Genomic DNA, 25,234 nt, shown 5'->3' on the forward strand with positions numbered 1-25,234 from the left:
TTAATTTAAAATATGATAAACCGGAGAAATTTACAAACAATGGATACAACTTGAACCTTAAACATAGATAGAAGATAGATTAATGGATAGATAGATAGATGTGAGTTTACCTTCAATACTGATGATAAGATGTATTCTAGTCAGACCATCAGGTAGTATCTGAGGGGTCAGCTGGAGCTGGATTATTGAATAGTATCCCTGGTAACAATAAACAATATTCATCTTTGTCTTAATTAAAATATTTATTATTTAGTCCTTGAATATTTCTCTAGACAAAATACGTATCAATAAACCATTATTATCATTCTTCATTCTTAATGAAAAAACAAAACATAATAAAAAATACTCATGAAATTTCCACCCCGAATAAACGAATAAACAGGAGAAAATGACCCCCCCCCCCAACCCTTGTTGTATGAAGTTTCCGAGCAATAAACCATACATCTACTATCTAGATGTAAACTAAACCTATTCTAATATCCTTTATGCTCCTATTATCTGCTTCAAACTTTATTTAATATGGACAACTGGAAATTACTATTCCGTACACAAGAAATTAATAATTTTCCTTTAATTATTCTACATTAGACATTTAATTAATTAATCAATTACTCCCAGGTCTAAAATTTATTAGTAAAATTGTTTGAATAGTTTTACTAGAAAGATTAAGGTTTTGTTTCAGATAAGAATAAGTACCCAATTAATTTAAGGTAATATCAGGATAAAATTTACTTTTAAGCGGATCAGTATAAATCATATTTAAACAATGAATTTTTTTTTACTTTTTTCAATTTTTTTACCAAATGAAATTGAATATTAATAATTAAGTATTTTTTTTTGTTTGATTTAAACATTTATTCAAATGTAGTAATTTTATTACTAGAGATCTGACTGAACATTGTTCCTTTGCTCTGCTAGATGTGTATACAAGGTTGATATTGGATCCAGGTATCTCCAGGGACTCCCGGAGAACCCTGGACTCCGAGAGTATCCCCGCCCCTGTCCCGGACCCGCCCCTGGTGTAGGAGTGCCAGGAGGTCTGGACAATCGGCTGCATCTTGTTGTAATCGTGTTGTGTACAGGTAGGGATGGGATTGTACAGCTCTGGTAGTTGTACATGAACCTCACGCCGTGTCAGTTTTACAGGGCTTAGAACCATTACTTCATTCCAGGGTACATACAGGGATAACCTAGACAGATCATAAAATTGATTTTCTTCAAAAATAACATTCTTGGCAACCAAATAGAAGTTCAAAAATTGTATGTTTCATATCTACCCCCTCACCCACATCCTTTATAAAATGCGTTCTTGGCCCCCTTTAGCAGTAAATGAACTTTAATGATTTTTAATTGATTTTATTTTATTTTAAAATATTAACTTTTTTCCGACCTAAGTGGTGAGTAAGGATTCCTTCCAAACTGGAGCATGACAGGTCCTCCACCATTCACCATCAGATCAAACCATCCATCGTCTCTCGTCATTGTAAACCCTTCGTTGACTCCGTTCGTCGAAACTCGAACCCCTATCAGTCCCATTCCACTTGGCGTAATCACCTGACCGCGCACTACAGCAGCCCGACTAAAAGTTTCAAAGTTAAAACTTGTCCGCTAGATGGGGTAGGCAAGAATATAAATAAGTTACTGAATAAAGCGAGTGCAAAGAGGCGACATGCTCAAATTAATTTGGATGTGAATATATAATTCTGTTTATCATAAAACTGGTTTATATACAAATAAATAAAATTTTCTAGTGCAAGAACAGAATTATATTGACCTCCATTTACATAAAAAGAGAATATATTGGATCGTGTGAATATATAAAAACTCATCCAATATATTACAGATGGGAGATTTTGGTTCAACATGCATGAAGTATTATAAAATTCTCTTGAATAAAGCCCCAACACTCTACAGTGAACAGTTGAATCAAATATCCTAGATCTGCTTCATGCGAGCTTTACAGCACAACCAAAGTTTATGAATAAATTCCGCATACTTGACACTACTACCTGGAATTTGGAAAAGTCTAATAAAAAAGTTGTGTCAACTTGAGCATGCAATTCAAGAAATTTCAGCCTCGTCTCGTCGCCCAGAGAGTATTCAGAATATACCTAGCTATCCTTCATTATCCCCCCCCCCCCATAACCTTTCTCGGCCTCTACCTAACTATATCCCATCTTTAGAAAAAACCAGGAAGAAAAGTTTCCAGCGGAAAATCTAATTAAGAATTTGTAAAGATGTTTAACCACAAAACCAAGTTAAAGTTTGAGAAGAAAAGAACATGCTAAAATCCCTGTACACTGTACACTGCAGCTGTAAACTCCCTTTATTTACTTCACCCACCCTCGCCATTCATTTTCTATCACGTTGCTGTCAATTGTAATCTTTGTTTTCCGGTCATCTTATTAAGTTATCATTCAATTGAACTCGTTTTCAATAGGTAATTCATTTTTAATCTCTCTAACTTTGTATCTGAGTTTCCTACGGCTATCTCTGATTTCTCTTAATTTAGCTTTTATTTCTCTTACTCTGATTTCTGATTTCTGATTATTCTGATTTCTCATCTTTTTTAGCTCTGATTTCTCATAATAAACCTCTGATTTCCCTCAATTCGGCTCAGATTTTTTTAATTAAATTTTTTCTTTCTCCTAAATCTATCTCTGATTGCTCGAAATTTAACGCCTTTTATCCCTTCTTTCTGCCCGAGCCCAAATTCAAGATCTATTTACTCTATATTGAACGCACCCCTATATCCTCTAATAAAACCGCTTCCTTGAATTGAGTTGAATAATGCCCATTTCTAAGGTTAAATGGAATTTGAAATGCTGAAATTAAACTCTTTGTATTAATTTCAAACTAATAACTTTCCATTACAAGCTTAAGCCCTACTCTAGCCAGAAACATGGAAGGGGGGGGGGGGGCTAGGAAACAGATGGAAAGGGGCCTGGGTGATCTCCACAAAGGAATTTTTATTAAAGACTTAATTATTTTAAGATGATAAATGTCTATTTTATAAAAGCGGGGTCTCCATTTACTTTTTCAATATCATAAATTTATTGATAAAATTAGAATTCTTTGTAGCAGGGTGTTGTATGAAGTTTATTGACTATAAAAAGGCCTTGAAGTAAATAAAATGTATTTGTGTGAATATGAAAAATGTTGTTTTTCAACCTTTATGGGAGAACTTGCAAATATAATTCCCGAGATGAGAACAAAGTTTCGCACAAAAATTAGATTTTCGAGAAAGAATTTTTTCCTGCCTAACCGACTTTGCAGAATATGTTTTCAACTCTGTCTGGTCGAATTTGCACTCGGTAGTGGTATTTGCAGAGGAAAAGTGATAAACAAGCTTGTGGCTAATAAGACAGAATTTTTATATGATGATTTTGTTTTCAAATTAAATCTTTAATGATAATTGTAATTTGAAAGCGTTATTAAGCTTTATAAGGAAGGCGGAAGGATTTGCAGATATTTTATCCTGCAAGGAATAAACTACAGTTGAATAAAAAATGTGTATATGTAGTGCAAAGTTTAATAATGTGGGTGCAGAATAAAGAATAAGAGAGACTGGTTCGCCTGTCTTCTGAGGCGTTTTCAAATTCTAATTATGCATCTATCATGAATACAGGGGTGTTTATAAAACATTCAGAATTATTTCAATTTTCTTTTGTGACAATATAATTTATCCGATTTTTAAGGAGCCCTTTAATAAAGTTAAATCTGCAAAAATGCTTTAAATTTAATTTCTATCCCATTTTAGTAAATACACCCCTGCTTTGATATAGAACGCTACTGAATGATACAGCAGGTTTGGGTTGCATGAAATTAAACATTTTTGAATTTTTTTGTTTACATAAAACCAAACAGAATCCAACATTTTTATGTTATTTTCAGCTGTTTAATAAATAGTTTATGCAATTCATGCAAAGGAACTGATTACTTACCTAGAACTATATTTTATTTTGAATAATTCATAGTTTAAAGGTTGCAAAGATAATAGTATTAAAAGTTTTAACCCTATTCCTGCTGGGGGGGGGGGGGTCAATTTGACCCCCCCCTGTAGATTTTTTTTACATAACTCAAAAAGTATTCGTCTGAGGCTGTTAAAATTTTCTGACTTTTCCTACATACCCAAAGCCCTCCTTTTAGGCCTAAAACCGGGCTTTAATACTAACTGGCTGAGTCCTCAGGCACACTGCCTGAATGACTGCTTTTTCCTGTAACAAACTAAATCTTTGTTTTGACACACTTAAACTTGTCAGATTTTGATAAAATTTAGCTTTTTGGAAAGCCTTTGACATAAGGAAACGAATTGCACAAGTTTTGCGAAAAAAATTGCAAATTTTTTGCAAACAACCTGTCAAAGGAAATTTTCACATTTTTAGTTTTTCTTGATTAAAAATCAGGTTATTTAAAATTTTGCAAAATTTTTTTCATATTTGAAATAGCATGTTCAAGGGCTTTTCAAAAATGTATAATTTTTCATTTTTGGAAAATTTTTTTTTTCCAAAAATTATTACTATATAACTGGATGTTGCGATAAAATATTCAATTTTTGCAAATTTGCAAATTTTTTTGCAGATTCTAAAAGTAGAACACAAGAGCTTTCTAATGATGTATCATTTGTCATATTTGGACATCAAACATGGGGTTTAGAGGGGGGGGGTCAAATTGACCCCCCCCCAGCATATCCTGGTTTTCAAGTACCCCAGCAGAGATAGGGTTAAGCGAGTAATCAGTTCCTTTTCAAGAAAATTAAATTAATTTTTTACTTCCACATTTGTAAATCTTGATGATCTAAAGAAAACTAAGAATTCAAGAATTTGAGAAATTCAGAAATCCAAAGATCAGAATTTAAACTTTATTTCATCCTGCAACTTCTTGCTAATCTCTAAAAAATCATCTAAAAGTGCTGGATTCATTCCTCTTAGGATAAATGTTTAATTTTATAAAGAAAGCACTAATATTTAAAGAAACGAGAAGAATGTAAGCATTCAGAAGCAAAACTTTGTTATCACAAGTTTTTCAGTTGGATTTGGGTAGAATTTTGAATTTTTATCAAATATTAAAATACAGTTCTATGATTTTTCAAAAGTGTTAGACTTTTCCACAAGATTTTTGTATACCTAAAATGATTTCAGCAGTCGTTTTTTTACTTTTTTTCTTCTGCAAACTGTGTTAAAACTTATAAAAAAGTGATTAAAAAATAAGTTTGAGATGCTAGCAATGTCTTATATGGCCGAATGGATCAACAATGGCGGGTTGGGTTTTGTTTGACTTACCGGGGTTTAAATTTGCTCCAATAGACACTGCATAGTGAAATACAAAACAACAATTAACATTGAACATCAAGATAATCAGAGCTAAAAATGTCACTGACACTATTTGTCCCAAAAGACAACAAAGAAACAATTTAACTTGGTCTTTTGGGACAAATGCTCTTGGCCCAAAAACACCACATATTTCTATTTTTTTATTTAAAGAAAATCACTCAGCTCCTAAATCTACATCAGTGAAGTAATATCTTTTTTTTTGTTATGTGCAAACCCGAAATTTTAGAAAATATTCCCAAATATTCCATTCATGATTAAACTACGTCACAACCTCTATTTAGTACATTCAACATCGGATCAAGCTGTGAGCAAGAAAAAAGATTTATTTGCTTGATAAATCTTTAATCTCGCCACAATATACTAACACACCTCTAGAAATTTAACATATATAGATTGAAAGCAAAAACGTTGAGAAGGGGTAAGCATGTTGGCAGCCCAAGGGGGGGGGGTGCAGAGCTCGAATCAAACACATAAACAACGTTCACGTACACTACATTAAACAATTAAGACATTTTACGCTATTTTTAATATTATTCGACGGTATTATAAAAACTCCAATTTTCTCCACACCTCCCTCCCCTCCAACTCAATATTGTGTATTTTTGTGTGCTCTGGACTGTGTAAGTGACATCAAGAGAAAAGGGAGAAAAAAGTGCGGTTGGGACACATCAGTAATAACACATTAAGAAACGAAGCTTGGAACAATTAAAAATAAGTCTCAAGATAGATTGGAAGATGAGTTTCACAGAAATGGAATGATACAATGTTGAACATACAAAATGGAGCTCAACAAAGTTAGAAAATCGGTAGAAACCTTTAAAGCTTCACTTGAAGAATGGGCCCCGAAATTTTAAACATTTAGTAGAATTCAAGGGCCCAGCAATCCATTAGTTTGAGGGCCCTGGACCCAGACAACTCCTACCTTTCGTTGAATGCAATCTTCTGCGCGTAGCTTTGTAATCCATTTTCTTCGATTATAAATCGCATTCGCTCATAGAACGGTGCAGTCATTGCGGGAGGCTGCTTCCTTTACATAGATATAGTTGTTATCTGTACATAGATATAGTTGTTATCTGTACATAGAAATATTTGTTATCTGTACATAGATATAAATGTTATCTGTACATAGATATAGTTGTTATCTGTACATAGATATAGTTGTTATCTGTACATAGAAATAGTTTTTATCTGTACATAGATATAGTTGTTATCTGTACATAGAAATATTTGTTATCTGTACATAGATATAAATGTTATCTGTACATAGATATAGTTGTTATCTGTACTTAGATATAGTTGTTATCTGAACATAGAAATAGTTGTTATCTGTACATAGATATAAATGTTATCTGTACATAGATATAGTTGTTATCTGTACATAGATATAGTTGTTATCTGTACATAGAAATAGTTTTTATCTGTACATAGATATAGTTGTTATCTGTAAATAGAAATAGTTGTTATCTGTACATAGATATAGTTGTTATCTGTACATAGGTATAGTTGTTATCTGTACATAGATATAGTTGTTATCTGTACATAGAGAAAGATGTTTTCTGTAGATATAAGGGTAACTTAAACAGTTGTTAAAAACTAAAACCTTTAAGAACTGTGTACTTTTTAAAAAAAATGTTCATTTACAATTTGAAAAAGCAACAAAAATGTGATAAAATGATAAGAAGAAAAATAATCTTGTGTTAGTTAAAGAATGCACTCCTTAAAGTTTAATTACAACTTTTCAGGAAATCTTAAAGAATTTGATTAAAATGTAAATTATTTAGTATATTGTATATCTTGATCATATTTAAAGTTACTGTCTTTGCTTTAAGGCAAAAATATTTAGAACAAATTGCTCTAAATTAAATATGTGCATTCTTCAGAAAAAAAGGAAATAAAATTTGTATATTTTGTTTTCAATGAGTAGTGCCAATAAAGTTATTTCAAGACCCAGGATTAATAATCATATGCAGAGATGTAGTTACATATTTGAGTTTGAATCCAAAACTAACATTAAATCCATTAGAGAGTTAAATCTAACTTGGCATATAATCAACTGTCAATAGATTCAATTAGAATTTATAAACTTTAGGTTCAACCGATAAATTAGATTTAGATCGAGTTTCAAGGGATACAGAATATGCAAATAGATAGATAGATTACACAGTCGATGGAAGATTTAGAAAATAGATTATATTCTTTTTGTCTAGTATGGTATGTAAATCTTACAGAAACCCCTCAAAAATCCTTGAGAACTCAATATTTTACGTAAATGAGCAGTGCATTTCTATAGTTTAGCAATAAATCTCTATACCTGAGCAATATATCTATAGGAGATGAAACCGTGTGACAAAGTTGAGATCGTTCACAGACCGGAGATTCACAGCACTCTGGGTCCTCACAGTCAACCAACCCATCTAGAGAAATACAAGTTAAACCAACCCATGTAGAGAAATACAAGTTAAACCAACCAATCTAGAGAAATACAAGTTAAACCCACCCATCTAGAGAAATACAAGTTAAACCAACCCATCTGAAAAAATACAAGTTTAACCAACCCATCTAAAGAAATACAAGTTAAACCAACCAATCTAGAGAAATGCAAGTTAAACCAACCCATCTAGAGAAATACAAGTTAAACCAACCCATCTAGAGAAATAAAAGTTGAACCAACCCATCTAGAGAAATACAAGTTAAATAAAATGATCTAGAGAAATACAAGTTTACCAACCCATCTAAAGAAATACAAGTTAAACCAACCAATCTAGAGAAATACAAGTTAAACCAACCAATCTAGAGAAATACAAGTTAAACCAACCCATCTAGAGAAAAACAAGTTAAATAAAATTATCTAGAGAAATACAAGTTAAACAAACACATCTAGAAATACAAGTTAAACCAACCCAACTAAAGAAATACAAGTTAAGTAAACTTATCAAGAAAAATATAAGTTAAACCCATCTACAGATATTGCAAGTTAAATCAACCTATCTAAAGAAATACAAATAAACCAACCCATATAGAGAAATACGAGTTAAACCAACCCATCTAGAGAAATACAAGTTAAATAAACTTATCTAAAGAAATACTAGTTAGAGCAACCCATGTAGAGAAATACTACCATTTGTTCACATCATTGCACCAATAGACAATAGACAAACAATTAGAGAAACCATTAAGGAGTATCTAAATCCCTACTTGGAGAGAATGAGCATAACTCACATCGTCAATTTAAAAGTTACCAGGTGAAAAAATACCAAAAGTTTAAAAAATAAGCACTGAAGATGATGTTTTTCAAAACAAGATTTCTTTTACACTGAAAAAAAACATGTTTTTTACTAAAAATAATCTTATTACCGGAAACCCTTCCACCATTTTAGATTGAATCTCGTTTTAAGATACAAAAAAATCTTAATAAAAAGATAATGAATTGCCTTTATGAATATAGCTTAATAATGCAAATATTCCGAGGCTGATGTTCATTACCTTGAATACAATATTAAAAGGTTAAACCTGTTTTTAACTATATATAATTTAGGAAATTGGAATACGTTTAATGAATAATTGATTGAATATAAAGGAGGGATTGGATGGAAAACATGGCAGAAACTGGTTAGCAGTAGGGTTTGGTTAAATAAAAAGAGAGGAATGATTGGATGAGCGGAAGAATGTTTAGGATGGATAGGACGAGTGAATGGATGAAAGGATTGAAGGTTAAGATAATTAATGGATGAAAGAGAGAAAAAATAAAGAAATGAAATAATAACTGATAAGCTGAAAAATGAAAGGAAGGAAGGGAGAAAGGAAGAAATGATTATTGAATGGATGAAAGGATGAATGGAAGAAAGGAACATAGTATTTATGAATGGATGAAAGAATGGATGGAAGAAAGGAAGGTATTAATGAATGGAAGAAAGGACGTATGGAAGAAAGGAAAAAAGTATTAATGAATTGAAGAAAAAGTATTAATGGATGGAAGTAAGGAAAAAATTATTATTTAATGGAGGGAAGAGAGAAAGTATTAAAGAATGGATGAAAGGATGGATGGAAGAAAGTATTAAAGGATGAATTAAAGGATGGATGGAAGAAAGGAAGAAAGTATTAAAGGATGGATGAAAGGATGGATGGAAGAAAGTATTAAAGGATGGATGAAAGGATGGATGAAAGAAAGCATTAAAGGATGGATGGAAGAAAGAATTAAAGGATGGATGAAAGGATGGATGGAAGAAAGGAAGAAAGTATTAAAGAATGAATTAAGGGATGGATGGAAGATTAAAGAATGAATTAAGGGATGGATGGAAGAAAGGAAGAAGGTATTAAAGATGGATGAAAGGATGGATGGAAGAAAGGAAGAAAGTATTAAAGAATGAATTAAGGGATGGATGGAAGAGTATGTTTTTACCAAATTTCCCCTGAGAAGAAAACTCAGTGAAATATATACTCAAGAAGAGAGATATATGAGGAGATAGATGGCAACATGGAGATATATATATATGAGGAAATATTAACAACTACTTGAAAATTTATTGAGTTATTTAATAACAGCATATACATAATTCGAATTGAAAAGTTATAACTTTCTAAATCAAATTAACATGATTCAACAAAAATCATCGGAAAATTTAATCTTTTCTCAATTCAGATTATAAAAATGACGTAAATAATCTTCATTTTTAATATTTCTAATGGAGTAAATTTACCATGAAAAAGTAAGTTTCAATATTCAATCTTTATTCAGAAAACTTTTAAAGTTATAACGAAAAGAGCTATTTTAAAATCTGTGAAATATAAACAAAATGCATGGAAAAGTAAATTAAAATACTTTGTATATTGAAGAAAGCTAGTTAGACTGGCAGAGAGCAGAATAAAGTTGAGAATAGTGGAACTCTGAGCTGTAGATTAGATTAGAAAGAAGATATGGGTACCGGGTCGAAGAGGAGAAGTTTAAAATATGATATAGAAAGATAGATAGATAAACCCTCATTTTCGTAAATTATTATGTTTTTCGATTATATAATTGTAAAAATTATGATTTCTATTTACCGAGAGGCATGTCCGATACACAACAGTACCCTTAACAGCTTTGTCGCATTGAGAATATATGAACAATCCAATATCTATGGGGGTTGTCAATGGCATTTATTTGTGCATTTCTGCTTCCAGAAACAATGGAAAAACTCCCCGAATTAAACAGATTTCCAGCTGGAAACACGACGATTTAGATTCCAAATTAACAACAAGGTCATGAAGACATTAGGCATTTCCTTCTTCGCATGGAGAGTCATTTGAAGTTACAACGATACTCCATCTAATTTTTAGTTTATAATTCGAGGAAAATAATCTAACAAAATTTAGAAGAGAAATCACAAATTTATATTTTTCCGCCAGAAAGCAGATCTTGAATGAAAACTAACCTTTGTCGTTATCGATCCTGTCATCACAGCTATTCTCCAGCTGAATATCACACCCAGGACCGTACCAACCACTCTCACACATACACTCCCAGGCCAGCTCGTAGCTTGTACTGCATGTACCGTGCCCTCCACAGTTACCGGGACAACCTACAAGCAATCAATCAATCACTTGATTTTTTTAATAATTTAATAAAAATCAGGATCAGGATCAAAATATTCAAATGAACAATTACTGTTGATATTACCTTCCAAAGTACAGTGCTTTCCATTCCATCCGTTTGTGCATAGACATGTACCGTTGGAACAACTGCCGTGCGCACTGCAACGTGGATCACATTCACGTACAGTACAACGCGCTCCACTCCAACCAGGCGCACAGGAGCAGGATCCTCCCTCGCACTCGCCGTGCTCGCCACAATCCAGGCTACAGCGCTCTAAACGGATTTAAAATAATGCTAAATTTAAACTAAAAAAACTGATAAACGGCGCATAAATAAAAGAGTAAAACATAAAAAAAAACTTTACTTATGACGTTTTCAATTATTTTTGTTATATCCACAAAAAGCAGGACTCTTGGTTAAAAATATATATTTCTCCAATTGAAGGATAAATGTGTAATTTAAAGAGATGTATTGGCTTAACTTGATTGATAAAATATATAGATGGATAGGAAGATAAATAGATAGAAATATCAATAATTAGTTTATTTTTGCAGCTCCGACATCAATCGAATTAGAGAAGCTTTATAGTTAGATATACAGAGGGGACAGTTAACTAGATAGATAGATAGATAGATAGATAGATAGATAGATAAATAGATAAAAAATAAATAAATAATCAGAAAAAAAGATAGAAGATTAATGGATAGAGTTAGAAAGATAAAAAATAGATAAATAAATAGATAAATAGATAAATAAATAGATAAATAGATAAATAGATAAATAGATAAATAGATAAATAGATAAATAGATAAACAGATAAACAGATAAACAGATTAATAGATAAATAGATAACTAGATAACTAGATAAATAGATAAATAGATAAATAGATAAATAGATAAATACAAGATAAACGAAAAGGTAAATATGTAGGTAAATAAATAGATAAATACAAGATAAACGAAAAGGTAAATATGTAGATAAATAAATAAGTAAAAAACTAGATCACTGCAAACTAGGCAGTAGGAGAAAGTGACTCTGAATGTCCTCTAATTTTGATGATATGCAAAAGTATGATAAAAGCAAATTTATTTGGTTACATGTTAGATATTCAAAATGTTTTTATACTTCTCAATGACTATTCAATTAAAGGACTGTGATTGAACAAACTGAAAGATTTCAATTTAGTTTCATGTGAGATAACGAAATAACTAGATGAACTATATTTCCACTAGAATTACTTGAGATAAAATTGATATTTTATCAGAGCCCCTATATACACATTCTTCAGATTAAATTGTCTATGTACTTCAAAACATGTGAAATTATAGTGGAATAAAAAGACAGGGGTGATACTCTTTCCAAAAAAATCCATATTGCGGAAAAATCATTTTATTTTCACCCTAAAAAAGTTTGAAAATTACCCCTGAAAATATATATATAAATATACTGGGTAGATGGTTAACTGAATAGGTTAAAGATGATGATACAGCATGTTACATCAAGATGTATTGATGTTTTTACATCTAGATAAATAGTATAATCATTAGAAAACTTAGCTAGGCAAAATACCAGAGTAGAATACATATGTAAAATAGAATGTTAGATATATCCAATATATCTCTGTCTCTCTCTCTCTCTATATTTCTATATCTCATAGTTTATATCTCTTATCTCTATAACTCTTATCTCTATATCGCTTTTCTCTACATCGCTTATCTCTATATCTCTATATCTCTATATCTCTTTATCTCTATATCTCTATATCTCTATATCTCTACATCTATATATCTTTATATCTCTCTATATATATTTATATCTGTATATATATCTAAAGAAATTGAGTCTTTGCCTCAAACACAGATTTACTTAATCCTAATATCTTTAAAACTTGATGGTGTAAACCTGTGATATTTCAAACTTAATTTATATGATCCAGCATAATTCATAGTTTGAAATATCTAAGGTCTGCGACATTGGGTTGCAAAGACTCAATTCCTTTACATCTATATTTACATCTATATCTATGTATAGTTATATATATGTATATAAAAAAAGGAAAGTATCTGAAAAAAGGAAAGTATCTGAAAGAAAGGAAAGTATCTGAAGGGAAGGGAACTATAAAGAAAGGCAGACAATTATAAGAAAGAAAGGAAAGTATCTGAAAGAAAGGAAAGTATCTGAAAGGTAGGGAAGTATAAAGAAAGGTAGACAATTATAAGAAAGAAAGGAAAGTATCTGAAAGAAAGGAAAGTATCTGAAAGGTAGGGAAGTAAGACAATTATAAGAAAGAAAGGAAAGTATCTGAAAGAAAGGAAAGTATCTGAAAGGTAGGGAAGTATAAAGAAAGGTAGACAATTATAAGAAAAAGGAAAGAATCTGAAAAAAGGAAAGTATCTGACAGAAAGGAAAGTATCTGAAGGGAAGGGAAATATAAAGAAAGGTAGACAATTATAAGAAAGAAAGGAAAGTATCTGAAAGGTAGGGAAGTATAATAAAAGGTAGACAATTATAAGAAAAAAACGAAGCATATACAAGGAAAGGAAGTATGCAGTACTTAGGGAAAGAAGTAGGAAGAATAAGGGGAAGGAAGAATGAGCCAGAAAGGTGTAAACGAAGCAGGAAGGTAAATAGTACATCTATATCTATGTATATACATATATACATATATATATATATACATATATAATACCAGGATATATCGGGAGACGAATGAATTTAAAGGTAAAAGTTTTAAAGTTCAGAAGTTTTGAAAATACTTCATTTTAAATTCAAATTCTAAGTCGAGGGCCTCATAAGGGAGGGGGGGGGGGGCTAAAGATGGAAACAGTCGCAAAAGCAAGAGCCTCCAAATATTTCCGTGTACTGCAGTGTTTACATTCCTCAAAAATGTAATTAAAATTGGTAAAGTAATTAAATCTTTTCCACAAACTCTAATTCTCTAATCCTTGATCAAGTAATCTAAGTTTAAACTAAATATGTAAGGTTTGCACCATCCGGTTTTACAGATATAGGGATAAGAAAATTTGAGATGGTTCAAAGACACATTTACTTTCTTTATATTACGCCAATAAACTGCAAAAAGTTCAATGCTTAAAATTAATTCATAATTTACAGAAGACATTTAAAAGAAAATCGCGTCTCATTTAATTAATATTTCTAAGAAAGAAAATAAAAAAAATTAAATGTGCAGTTAAATAGTTGAACGAAATCGACTGTGCTACAACAAAATGTTGATAAGAAAAAACACAGTCGCCAGTTTGTTTATTTAATCTATGAAAGAGAGCGAAAATATTAGTTTTAAACTTAAAATAAAATATTAAGATTAGAAAATAGAAAATAATAGAAAAAAATAAAAACAGAGCTTAGTAAAATCAACAAAAGTACAAATATGTAGATACAAGATTCTAGTACACTCGCCGCGGGTAAACAGAAATACACTCAAAACAGATTAATATTTATGAGAGCAGATTAGAGGAATTAATATTCATTATAGCATGATTAATGGACATTCAATCAATCATTACATTTAATACCCTCGTGTTAAATATAAATTATACCCTGCAAACAAATGAGTAGATATCAGAAATTTCCATTCAATAATAATGACAATGGCAATGACAATGGCAATGACAATGACAATGACAATGACAATGACAATGACAATGCCAATGACAATGACAATGACAATGACAATGACAATTACAATGACAATGACAATGACAATGAAAATGGCAATGTCAATAGCAAAGATAAAGACAATGACAATGATAATTATAATAATATTGAAAAGTTACCTTTCGAGCAGTCTACTCCAATGAACCCTGGATCACACCTGCACACCCCGAGCTGTATATCCCACACCCCGTGTTGGGAGCAGGTCTGCGGGCACGCCTGAATTTAATCGGTTTTAAAATTGAAGAAGAGATAGAGAAAAATAAAAATTCTATGCCGAAGATAAATTTGAAATTAGATTTTAATCTTATCTAATTTCCTTGACTCCATTTTAAAATTATTCTCAAGTTTCCTGAAGATAATTTTGAGAGTGCTTGCTTTATTTTCCTTCTTTTCTTTTATACTGAGTTAGAGATGAAAGCTGGGAAGGTGAGTACCTTCAATCTTCATCATTAGTGCTGTAGAGTGTAGACTACTACTTCAATTTAGTATTCATCTTCAATCAACAAACCAGAGAAATTATTAAAGGGACTGTAACTTAATTTTACGGGTGGCTTGTCCGATTCTATCCGAAACAATGAGTAAGATATCGTCGTTTTTCTATCTTAAAATATTCTATTTTATATTACCCTTAAAATTTTTTTTTTAAATGTACCTGGAGCACTTCCTTCTTCTCACAACTAGTTCCAGTCCAACCTCGGGTACAGTGACATTCTCCATGCAGACATTTACCACGTCCTGAGCAGGTTGGGTCAGCACAGTCAACTAAAAAGAATTCATTTATGATTTATCATAATAAATCAATTTAAGATCGTTGACAAAGTTTTTGAAAACTTGCAAAGACCTGGATTAGGTCAGGTAATTTTTTTATTGTTTTTTTTTTTTAACTTATTGCTAGACCAATGCTGAATCTGAGCTTTCTGTCTGAATTGATAATCATTGTTTATTGATATTCTTTATTATTATTGCCTTGTAAATCAATCCAACTTTAGCAATAATAAGCTTCTGACTATTAAGAAATTTATTGGGCATTGTAAACTTTAACCCCAAAAATCTGGGGAGGGGGGGGGGGCCTTCCTCGTTCAATTTCTTTCAACTTCGATTCGAATTCTAAAAATATCTTGACTTCACAGATTTTTTTAAAATTCAAAAAAGGCCTGTCGGTGATTCACAGCCCCCCTAGCTTCCTCCCCCCGGCATTACATGGACCCCTTCCCCGCTTTTGAGGCGTTAACCCTTATCAGGGACCAGCTCATTAATTTGGACTAATATGGATCAATGATCAAATATAGTTGGTACAGAGGCTACAGTAAATTGAAACAAATTATGTGTTGGTCGGATCCGGAAGAATTATCCTAATCTCAGGGTAGGACTAGAGAAGGATTGTTAAGGATTGTGTCTGGGCTCAGAGAAAGCAGAGGAAGCATAACTCTTGGAAGGATTTGCATTATATATATTTAGCTATTTTCTCTCCATCCATCCACTCTACCCTACTTGGTGGAAAACTTTCAACATTTATTAAAACTGCTGAACCAGGTTGGCAAGAGGAGCTTCATAAATGAGTATTCAACAAAAATCACCACAAACCTAAACCCAGGACGGTATTTGTTTTTTACAATTCCATCAATTCACAAGTTTATGTTAAATGTAAATTTTCTAAACTTGTTGCGAGAAAACCTAGTAAACCTGGGGGAAATTCTTCTGCAAAATCTTGGAAGAAACATTGCTACAATAGCAGGCTAGAATTCAAAATGAACTTTGGTGCACTCAAATTTACACAAATGTTGTGCAAACACAGAACTTTCTGCAAATTGGATTAAAGGAGACCGAGTAACCCTATATAGGCAGTGTCAAGAATTCCTTTACCATATTATAGAAATAAACAACTTATTTAGAATTCACAACATAAGACACACTTTTTGCAGATTTTTTCCTTCAGTTATAGAACTTATAGCTTAAAGAATTACTAATGAGATGGATCTAAATTAATTTTCTACGGGACCGATCCAGGATCCGGATCCGCATCAAAATCGAATGGACCCTGAGCATTGGAGAAAACACAATATATAAATATCAGAACTATATTATAAACACCAAAATTATTTATCGTGGTCCTTTGACATAAAGTGCAATTTTTTATTTAAACTTGCACATTGCAAGAAGAATGTTTTCTTTTCTTTTTCATTAATAAAACAATGGAAGCACTTAAGGTTTAAGATCATGCACTTTGTACAGTGTTCCACAAAGTTTTGCACAAGGTATTTTTCAGTTTATAACAATCACTGTAATAAAGATTTCCTTTCTTTCCAAGAACCATACTATACGCCTAAAACATTTTCAATATCATAAAAGTCGGAGATTTGATTTTATAGTTGAGTGAACAGCTTATATTCTATTCTACTGATTGAAATTTTAACCCAATCTCCATTAAAGAAAAAAATCTTATTTTTTATTAATTATCTTGAGAATATAATATGGAAGAACCGTGAACCCTGACTAATCCAACTGAAATTAGTTAGAACTGACTTTGGTCTAACTTTCAAATTACTTTCCGGGCAAAGTTTGCTTAGCCCTGGTTAACAGGGGAAATCTTCAAACATTCAATGTTGATTTTACAAAAAAAGATAAAAAATAATAAGTTTTTTTCTAGAATGAATTCCTGTTGTTGAAGTAAATGCAGGTTTGATCATGAATATGGTCTAGGATATGTAGAAAACCGAATATATGATCAGGCTTTCAACATCACACATGAAGAAACAAAACATGCTTAATACCAGAAACAAAATTCAATTTTTTTATTAAAAAATTTTGGTGGAAATGTTAGGTTTAATAAAAAAACTCAAACCTGGAATTGTTTCCTTTTTTGCGGATGAAAAGAAAACCTAACTTGAAAGAAAATAACCGCGTGTATGGTTGGAAATACAAAATAATTCAAGATTCATCAAACGAAAATATATGAGAACCCACATCTGAGCTTTCGACGTCAAAAGATTTAATCTGCGAAACCTTTGTTTGGATAAATGGATATCTGGACTATTCCAAATAGTTTTCCAGATTGGAATATTGGCTTTTCTCAGGATTAGATTCCTTTAGATGGATCTTTTTCTTCCATTAATTAGACTAATATTTCTCCAAATCCAAGCAGACAAAGTATTCTGATACTGTTTTTTTTACNTATAGCATGAGGAGTACTGCGGAGTACTAGATATATGTGATGTGAATAAGAGTAGGGAGTAATTAACCAAATCCTACAAGACCCTCTGCCCTTAGGCCTGGACAGAATAACAAATGACATAAAAATACAGAAAGCTATATCTTCACGAGTACAGTCCAAATATTAACAAGAGCAAAAATGAGATAAAAAGTTCGTCTGATTTTTAAAACCTTGTTGTGCAAGACCAATTTGTAAAAAAAAATCCAACTTTCCAAAAGTTTACCAATCCTAGCCAATTTTAAACAATTTCTAGTCTTCGAAAAGTTTTGAAAGATACTTAATAAAAAAGTTCAAAATCAAAAAAAAGATCTAAAAAAAAAACAAAAGTTCCTGGAATATTAAATGGACGGATTTAGCTCGTTAAATATTTTGAAGAGTTTAGAACAAGAAAACGTGGAATAGGATGCTAAATGGGTATAAACCGAGAGAACTGAATTTGTAATTTCGTATTTACTCCTAAATCTGATATTGTGTTGTGTACAGGGAATGTTCACTAAGAATGAGAATTTAATGAAGACCTAAACATATTAAGGTAGAGCAATTATAACATGAGTTTCTCCCCAACAAATTGTGTTTTGGTGGTATTTTAATGAATTGGTTACAACGGAAACAAAATCCAGCTTCAGGGAATCATAAATTTAAAAAAAAAGACTTAATAAATTCTGCACAGTCGTCTCTAAAATCCCATCCTGGCCTTTGTGCGAAGCTAGAGAGAGTAGAAAATAAACAGATATCCAGGGATTAAAAACAACATAGATACACATTCCTGCCAGCAGTAGATAGCTTGGCAGCCTGCAGGGGAAATTCAATAGATAACATGATAGCAACATAATTATTCCATGAGAAAAAAAGATAGTGTCTAAAATGGAAACAAAAAACCTCACGGTTTTGAAAATATAAATAATCCTTTTACTTGAAAACAAGTTTTCTAATAAAAAAAAAACAAAAAACTTCACGGTTTTGAAAATATAAATAATCCTTTTACTTAAAATCTTGTATAATTCTAATAAAACAAGTTTTCTAATAAAAAAACAACAAAAAACTTCACGGTTTTGGAAATATAAATAATCCTTTTACTTAAAATCTTGTATTATTCTAATAAAGCAAGTTTCCTAATAAATAAGAGAGAACAAAGTTTCTTTAATGAGTTTGATAAAAGAGGAGATTAATCAATTTATTCTCTGCATAAACTATAGATTAAATAAACTCCCCCCCACCCACCACCCTCATCTACTCCTAACCCTAAATCCCTTCATGAAGGTCCTTTCCCACACCGTTTTATACTTTCCCAGAATTTTATTTTTATTTTTATTTGCTTATCTAAATAATATTAAGAGTGTTTAAAAAACTATATAAGTCTAGATATGAGAAATGTATCTGTTATGTGCTAACTAATCGAACAAAAAAAATAACATTTTGAAAAGATATATCTTGCAATGATAAAACACCTTAAACTAAAGTAACTAATTTAGAATCTCCCTATAGCGTGTAGAGGTATCATTGAACAAATTCCCTCATACCCTCGGCCCTAGGGACCGACAGGAGAGGGGTTTTTCCCCCCCCCCCATACCCTTCACCAATATTTCAAATAATCCTACCAAATAACAACATACAGCAAGATATATATAAGGAATAAACAAGGAAAGAAAATTTGAATTTCTATGGTAGAACATTCAGAGTGTGCTTTGTCATAAAACTTTGATAGGTGTTCTTAGTTTAGGAGTTTACAAGGTGTTCTTGGTTAAAGAGTTTACTATATTAGTGTACTGGGTTAAGGAGTTAATTATATCAGTGTACTGGGTTAAGGAGTTAATTATATCAGTGTACTGGGCTAAGGAGTTTGCTATATAAGTGTATACTGGGTTAAGAAGTTTACTATGTCAGTATACTGGGCTAAGGAGTTTACTATATTCGTGTACTGGGTTAAGGAGTTTACTATATTGGTGTACTGGGTTAAGGAGTTATTTATATCAGTGTACTGGGCTAAGGAGTTTGCTATATAAGTGTATACTGGGTTAAGAAGTTTACTATGTCAGTAAACTGGGCTAAGGAGTTTACTATATTCGTGTACTGGGTTAAGGAGTTAACTATATTGGTGTACTGGGTTATGAAGTTTACTGTATTAGTGTACTGGGTTAAGGAGTTTACTATATTAGTGTACTGGGCTAAGGAGTTTACTATATTCGTGTACTGGGTTAAGGAGTTTACTATGTTGGTGTACTGGGTTATGAAGTTTACTGTATTAGTGTACTGGGTTAAGGAGTTTACTATATTAGTGTACTGGGTTAAGGAGTTTACTATATTCGTGTACTGGGTTAAGGAGTTTACTATATTAGTGTACTGGGTTAAGAAGTTTACTATATTACTGTACTCGGTTAAGGTGTTTACTATATTAGTGTACTGGGTTAAGAAGTTAACTTTATCAGTATACTGGGCTAAGGAGTTTATAATACTGTTATTGCTGGCAAGAACCAACAAATCATAAAAATTAGGCAGTTCAGAGAAATATAATCTTCTTTCCAACTTTTATAATATTCCTTTTCATGAATAAATATATAAACCTTTTTGTGTTCCTTTTTTCATTTATTTTCCTTAATATGTCTAATATATTCAATAAATTTAATATATTTCACTTCACACCTTGCTCAAATACATAGAAGCTTTGTTACACTAGTTGTTTCTTACTCATTTTTCAAGTACAAGGTAAAAAACCACACAATGGATGTATATATCACATATGGTTGCAGTAATTCACATTTTCCAAACTGTTGTTTGGTCATTGTTTCATTTATCAGAGATACTTTTATACAATCTTTTCTAATTTTACCTTGTTGGCAGAATAGTCCTGTATACCCACGGGAACAGACACACACTCCAGCCTGACATTCACCATGGTTGTTACAGTCAGGAACCTCACATTCATTATGCCTAGACAAATATTTATTCATTCATTTATTCATCCTTTCATTCATTCATTCATTCATTCATTCATTCATTCATTCATTCATTCATTCATTCATTCATTCATTCATTCATTCATTCATTCATTCATTCATCCTATCATTCATTAATTCTTAAATTCATAAATTAAATTTCCAATGCAGTACTTGAGTTTCTTAAGTTTAAGACTTGTGGTAAAGTTAGCTTAAACTTAGAGGACATTTGATCAGAGCAAACCAATATCAGAGACCAGGGGTTGGATATAAAGGGGAGGGGGGGTAGTGGATAGAGGGAGAGAAATATCTGCATTATGTTACTTTTCCCAAGTTTAGATAACTCTTCGATCCTTTCCTCTCCACCTTCTTATCTCCAACTTCATCCTTTTCTAATTATACGCCTTCAAAATAGTGATATAACCGATCAAACAAATCCATAACATTTATAAAAGTACGTGTTACTTTAGCACAAAACAATCCAAAACACATTGATCCCAAAGTAAACACTTAAAAAACAAACACACTTTGTACCTGATTGAGCACTCAACACCCTTCCAGCCTGGGAAACAGTTACATGCTCCATCTCTGTACTCACCGTTCCCACTGCACAAAACTGGACACGTACCTGTTCAGTGTACAGTGTACATATAGATAAAAATTATAATTATCACATCTAAAGGCGAATTATTCACTGAATCATCAAAAGATACTGATAAGGGATGAAAATTACCAATTTTGAACAACTTCTCATATAATATGTATATATTTATTTTTCAACAAACTAAAACTGGGTCCATTTAACAAATATACTTACTCTGCATACAGTCCGGGCCAACGAAACCCTTGTGACAGACACACGAGCCTGACACACAATCACCATGACCTCCACATCCCTTGGGACACCCTGAGCTTAGGTCAAGTCGAATACTGGCGGTTAACTCAATCTAAAACATTGTTCAGGTCAGAAAAAAGTGTTTAAAACGGACGGTCATTCATTCATTAGCCATTCACGAGGATGTAATTTGAACAATTGTAATTGTGAGGTCGATTACGGAGATATTTTTGTTTCTCTATTTAAAAACTCTTAATCTCTTGCTGGAGCTTTTCTAAAGAGTAAGACGTGAATTTTTGCCGCAAAGACGATCAATAACAAGCTGTAATATTTCGGGGAAAAAATTCTGTTTGCAGAACCTAATATAATACAACAAAAACTTCTGAATTTTATCCCTGAAAGAGAAATGAAGAATTGTTTTGTCCAAGCCAGCAGTTTATATTTATTTACAACTCTTTAGAACAAGCTTGGCACATAATCCTCTAAACCTAAACCCAGCCCGCTAACAAATCACACCGGGAAATGTCACGCTGAAGTGGAATGGGATNTAGGGGTCTGCCAAGAATGATATTGAAATAACGTTGAACAAGGCTGTTGACAATGTAAACAAATGAATGTCACGCTGAATAATATTAAAACTAGAACCTGACAGCACAAAAACTTGACAAATACTAGAAAATAAACAAATGTCTGATATAAGAATACAGCTGACCTGTCGAGGTTCACTGTCGTCGTTGTAGAGAGAGATAAACCAGTGACCGGCCTCCAGGTAGTAGCTTAGAGACTTCGACAGCGACAACTCAGTCTGTAATAAAATAATTGACTGATATATGTAGATGGTGACACTTGTCAAATTTTTAATTTGAATAATTTTGAAAAACTAAGTTTATTGCGGAAAACTTACCGATCTCTTTTCGCGAAATCCTTTCAGCACATCTCTGATATCATTGGTGGTGATCGTAGGGATAGCATTCCGTCTGGCATACAATCCTGGAATAGGGAGTTTTCAAAATGTAATAAAGAATAAAGATTTAGAAAACTGTTTATTGAATAGAACTGAAATAAAATAAAAGTTTTGTGAAAGCTCAATCAGAAATCAGAATTTTATTGGGAAAATTATTTTTACAACATTCTCCATCTCTGTTCAAAACTAGTTTTTGCTCTTACTTTGACTTTTGTTTGTTCAAAGGAATTGAGTTTTCGCCAAAAATTCTGATTTTCAAATCACTATATCTTTTCAACCTGATGGTGATATTTCAAACTATTATTATTATCTAAGATCTCTGACATTGAAATACAAAGATAAAGGGATAAGAAAATCAGAGTTAGTGACAAAAACTCAATTCCGTTATTCTCTAGAAAATTGGAATGAAATATGGGAAATGTATTTTCTTATTAAAAGCTTTGTAAAGACCTTATTAACTCGTAATGTTACCTATGGAAGCTCCTCTTGGTATATTAAACCCGAAATTTATATACGCTGAGTTTAACTGCTGTAGCTTGAAGTTCCAAAACCTAAAAATAATAATAATAATAATAATAATAATATAATAATAATTATAATAATAATCTTATCAAAAATATTGATATATATACTTGTAAGGTGGTAGGATCTGTGCTAGTTTGACTCCTAAGGGTAACTCCTTAAAACTTGAACTTTCAGGAGGCAAGGAGGCAACTAGGTTCTTCTTAGGAGCATCGTACTCTAAAATAAAATATTTCAGTTAAATATATCTATTTAATAGATTTAGATCAACTTATTAAGTTTAAAGCTTTGATTTTAACATATAGATAATTCAAAACTTTTGTGACAGATTAAACTGAATGAAAAAAGATCAAGACAATTTAAAAATGTAGTACAAGTAACAATCCTTTCTGTTAAATAAGTTTGCTGAGAATGTGTTCAGAAATATGTCTCTGTCTGTTCAGTGTTCAGGTTGGTTGATCCTTTAAAGAACAGACATGTCTCTCAAATATATACTAAACATGGAGAAAATACGTTGTTTTCAAGTTAAGGAGCAGGGAATAGTTGAACTTTCAAGAGGGTATATAAATATTAGATAGATAGATAGATAGATCGAGGGGATCCTAAGTTTGTACAATATGAAAACAATATCATATTACTAAACTTTTTATTGAGGAATAAACCTGGGCTAAGGGCAGGGCCGGGAGGGGGGGGGGGGGAANAAAAACCCTCCCAAATAGGGGAGAAATAATCAAGTTGGAGTTGGGATAATTAAGGCTAAAAATGGCGCACTACCCCCCCCCCCTCCACCTACCTCCGACGAGGGTTAACCCAAGGAATGGACTTTAAACAGTCCAGAAAATATCAAATGTACTGATGAATACATGTACAACTGACCTTCGATCGTTCCAAGTACACAAACCATGTAAGTTATCTAGTACATACATCAGTTTTCACAAATGATAACTTGTAAAAAAAGATGTTTAATTACATAATTCCAAAGAGCTAAAGATTTGATTGGATTAAACTTGCAAGGAAGAGGGAGGGGTGTTCCTTAACAAGGAGAGCTAATTGAGAAAGGGTTTATGGAAGGAGGAGGAAGGGGGAAGTATGGAGGGGAAAGATCAAATGGAAGAAAGTTTAAAGAGTAAACTAAACTAAGAAGAGAACTTGTGTCCACCGATTCTTGTTATAAACGAGGTTGAAAGGGCTGAGAGTTCAAGGGGGAGGGAGTTTCAAAGTTTGGGGGGGGGGAGTAGAGACCTGAGGGGGGGGACCAGAAAGAGGAGGGAGGTTTGATTAATACTTAGATCAAAGTTTAAACCTTAAGTAAGAAGAAAATATAGTTGAAGAAACTGAAAGGAATAAAACTAAAGTTTAGAAATAAAAAGTTTATAACTGTCGAGAAACAAAAATAACAATAAATCAACTGGAAAGAATTAAGGCGCCATTCCGTCTAAAAAATAATCCATCATTTTTTAGCTTTTGGTTGTAAACTTTTAGATCGGTAGCATTGTAGGTTTAGAATATATTTTTAGAAATGTTCATGCATAAATAATTTAGAAACATCAAAATATGAATAAGTAAAATGTATATTCTTACATTTTAAGAAACAAATACGAGGCGAAATATAATGTGACCGAGGCAATGATCCATTTCAAATATATCCGGCTTCTATTCTCTTCTCTATTCTATACCACCCTCCTTCTATTCTATTCTATTCTCTGACCAAATCAGATCTTAATTGTTATCTGGATGTGGTTGGAACAAGGGAACAGCAAGGTGGGTGGCTTATTTTTCAAATTTTAAGTTTTTCTTTTAACATTATGATAACTTTATTTAGGCCGTATATTTCAGAAAGGGGATGGTGGAGTTGGCACATTTGATGTAGGGGGAGGGGGGGGGGCCTGCCTCCATTTTTGGTTCAAATCTTCCAATTTTTTGGGTGCACGCCTAATTAGTGATCGAAATTCCTAAAATAAAATCAAATTGAATTTTAATGACCTCTAATGACCTCTAATGACCTCTAATGACCTCCAGGAATAGAAAATATTTCAACTATGGCTTTATGCACATCAAACGAAAGCTAGGGACCCAGGGAATACAGTAGCAGCAAAAAATCCAGTGTTTGACCTTCTAATGACCTCTTACGACCTCTAATGACCTAAATGACCTCCAAAAATGAAAATGTTTTAACTATGGCTTGATG

The 25,234-nt window shown here is 32.1% G+C and overlaps 1 protein-coding gene across 9 annotated transcripts in view; it reads right to left on the reverse strand.

Annotated features, from left to right (window-relative positions):
• LOC111701328 (teneurin-m) overlaps positions 1 to 25,234 on the reverse strand; it is an 81,863-nt gene that overhangs the window by 12,145 nt on the left and 44,484 nt on the right. For 8 of the 9 annotated variants that reach the window (XR_002765181.1, XR_002765180.1, XR_002765179.1 and 5 more), the window contains exons 11-27: positions 23,157 to 23,265; positions 22,996 to 23,075; positions 22,465 to 22,550; positions 22,273 to 22,365; positions 21,543 to 21,672; positions 21,260 to 21,353; positions 20,620 to 20,720; positions 15,234 to 15,343; positions 14,701 to 14,797; positions 10,990 to 11,178; positions 10,745 to 10,891; positions 7,645 to 7,747; positions 6,256 to 6,360; positions 5,283 to 5,309; positions 1,391 to 1,579; positions 905 to 1,190; positions 111 to 198 (exon numbers count right to left, since the gene is read on the reverse strand). Coding sequence is in view for 4 of the 9 variants with exons in the window: in XM_023472571.1 (XP_023328339.1) it covers positions 111 to 198; positions 905 to 1,190; positions 1,391 to 1,579; positions 5,283 to 5,309; positions 6,256 to 6,360; positions 7,645 to 7,747; positions 10,745 to 10,891; positions 10,990 to 11,178; positions 14,701 to 14,797; positions 15,234 to 15,343; positions 20,620 to 20,720; positions 21,260 to 21,353; positions 21,543 to 21,672; positions 22,273 to 22,365; positions 22,465 to 22,550; positions 22,996 to 23,075; positions 23,157 to 23,265 (2,034 nt within the window). In the remaining 5 variants the exon portion in view is untranslated. The remainder of the gene's footprint in view (positions 1 to 110; positions 199 to 904; positions 1,191 to 1,390; positions 1,580 to 5,282; positions 5,310 to 6,255; positions 6,361 to 7,644; positions 7,748 to 10,744; positions 10,892 to 10,989; positions 11,179 to 14,700; positions 14,798 to 15,233; positions 15,344 to 20,619; positions 20,721 to 21,259; positions 21,354 to 21,542; positions 21,673 to 22,272; positions 22,366 to 22,464; positions 22,551 to 22,995; positions 23,076 to 23,156; positions 23,266 to 25,234) is intronic. The other variant, XM_023472572.1, reaches the window with a different exon arrangement.

This window comes from Eurytemora carolleeae, unplaced genomic scaffold (assembly GCF_000591075.1).
Source record: "Eurytemora carolleeae unplaced genomic scaffold, Eaff_2.0 scaffold118, whole genome shotgun sequence".
Classification (NCBI taxonomy): domain Eukaryota; kingdom Metazoa; phylum Arthropoda; class Copepoda; order Calanoida; family Temoridae; genus Eurytemora; species Eurytemora carolleeae.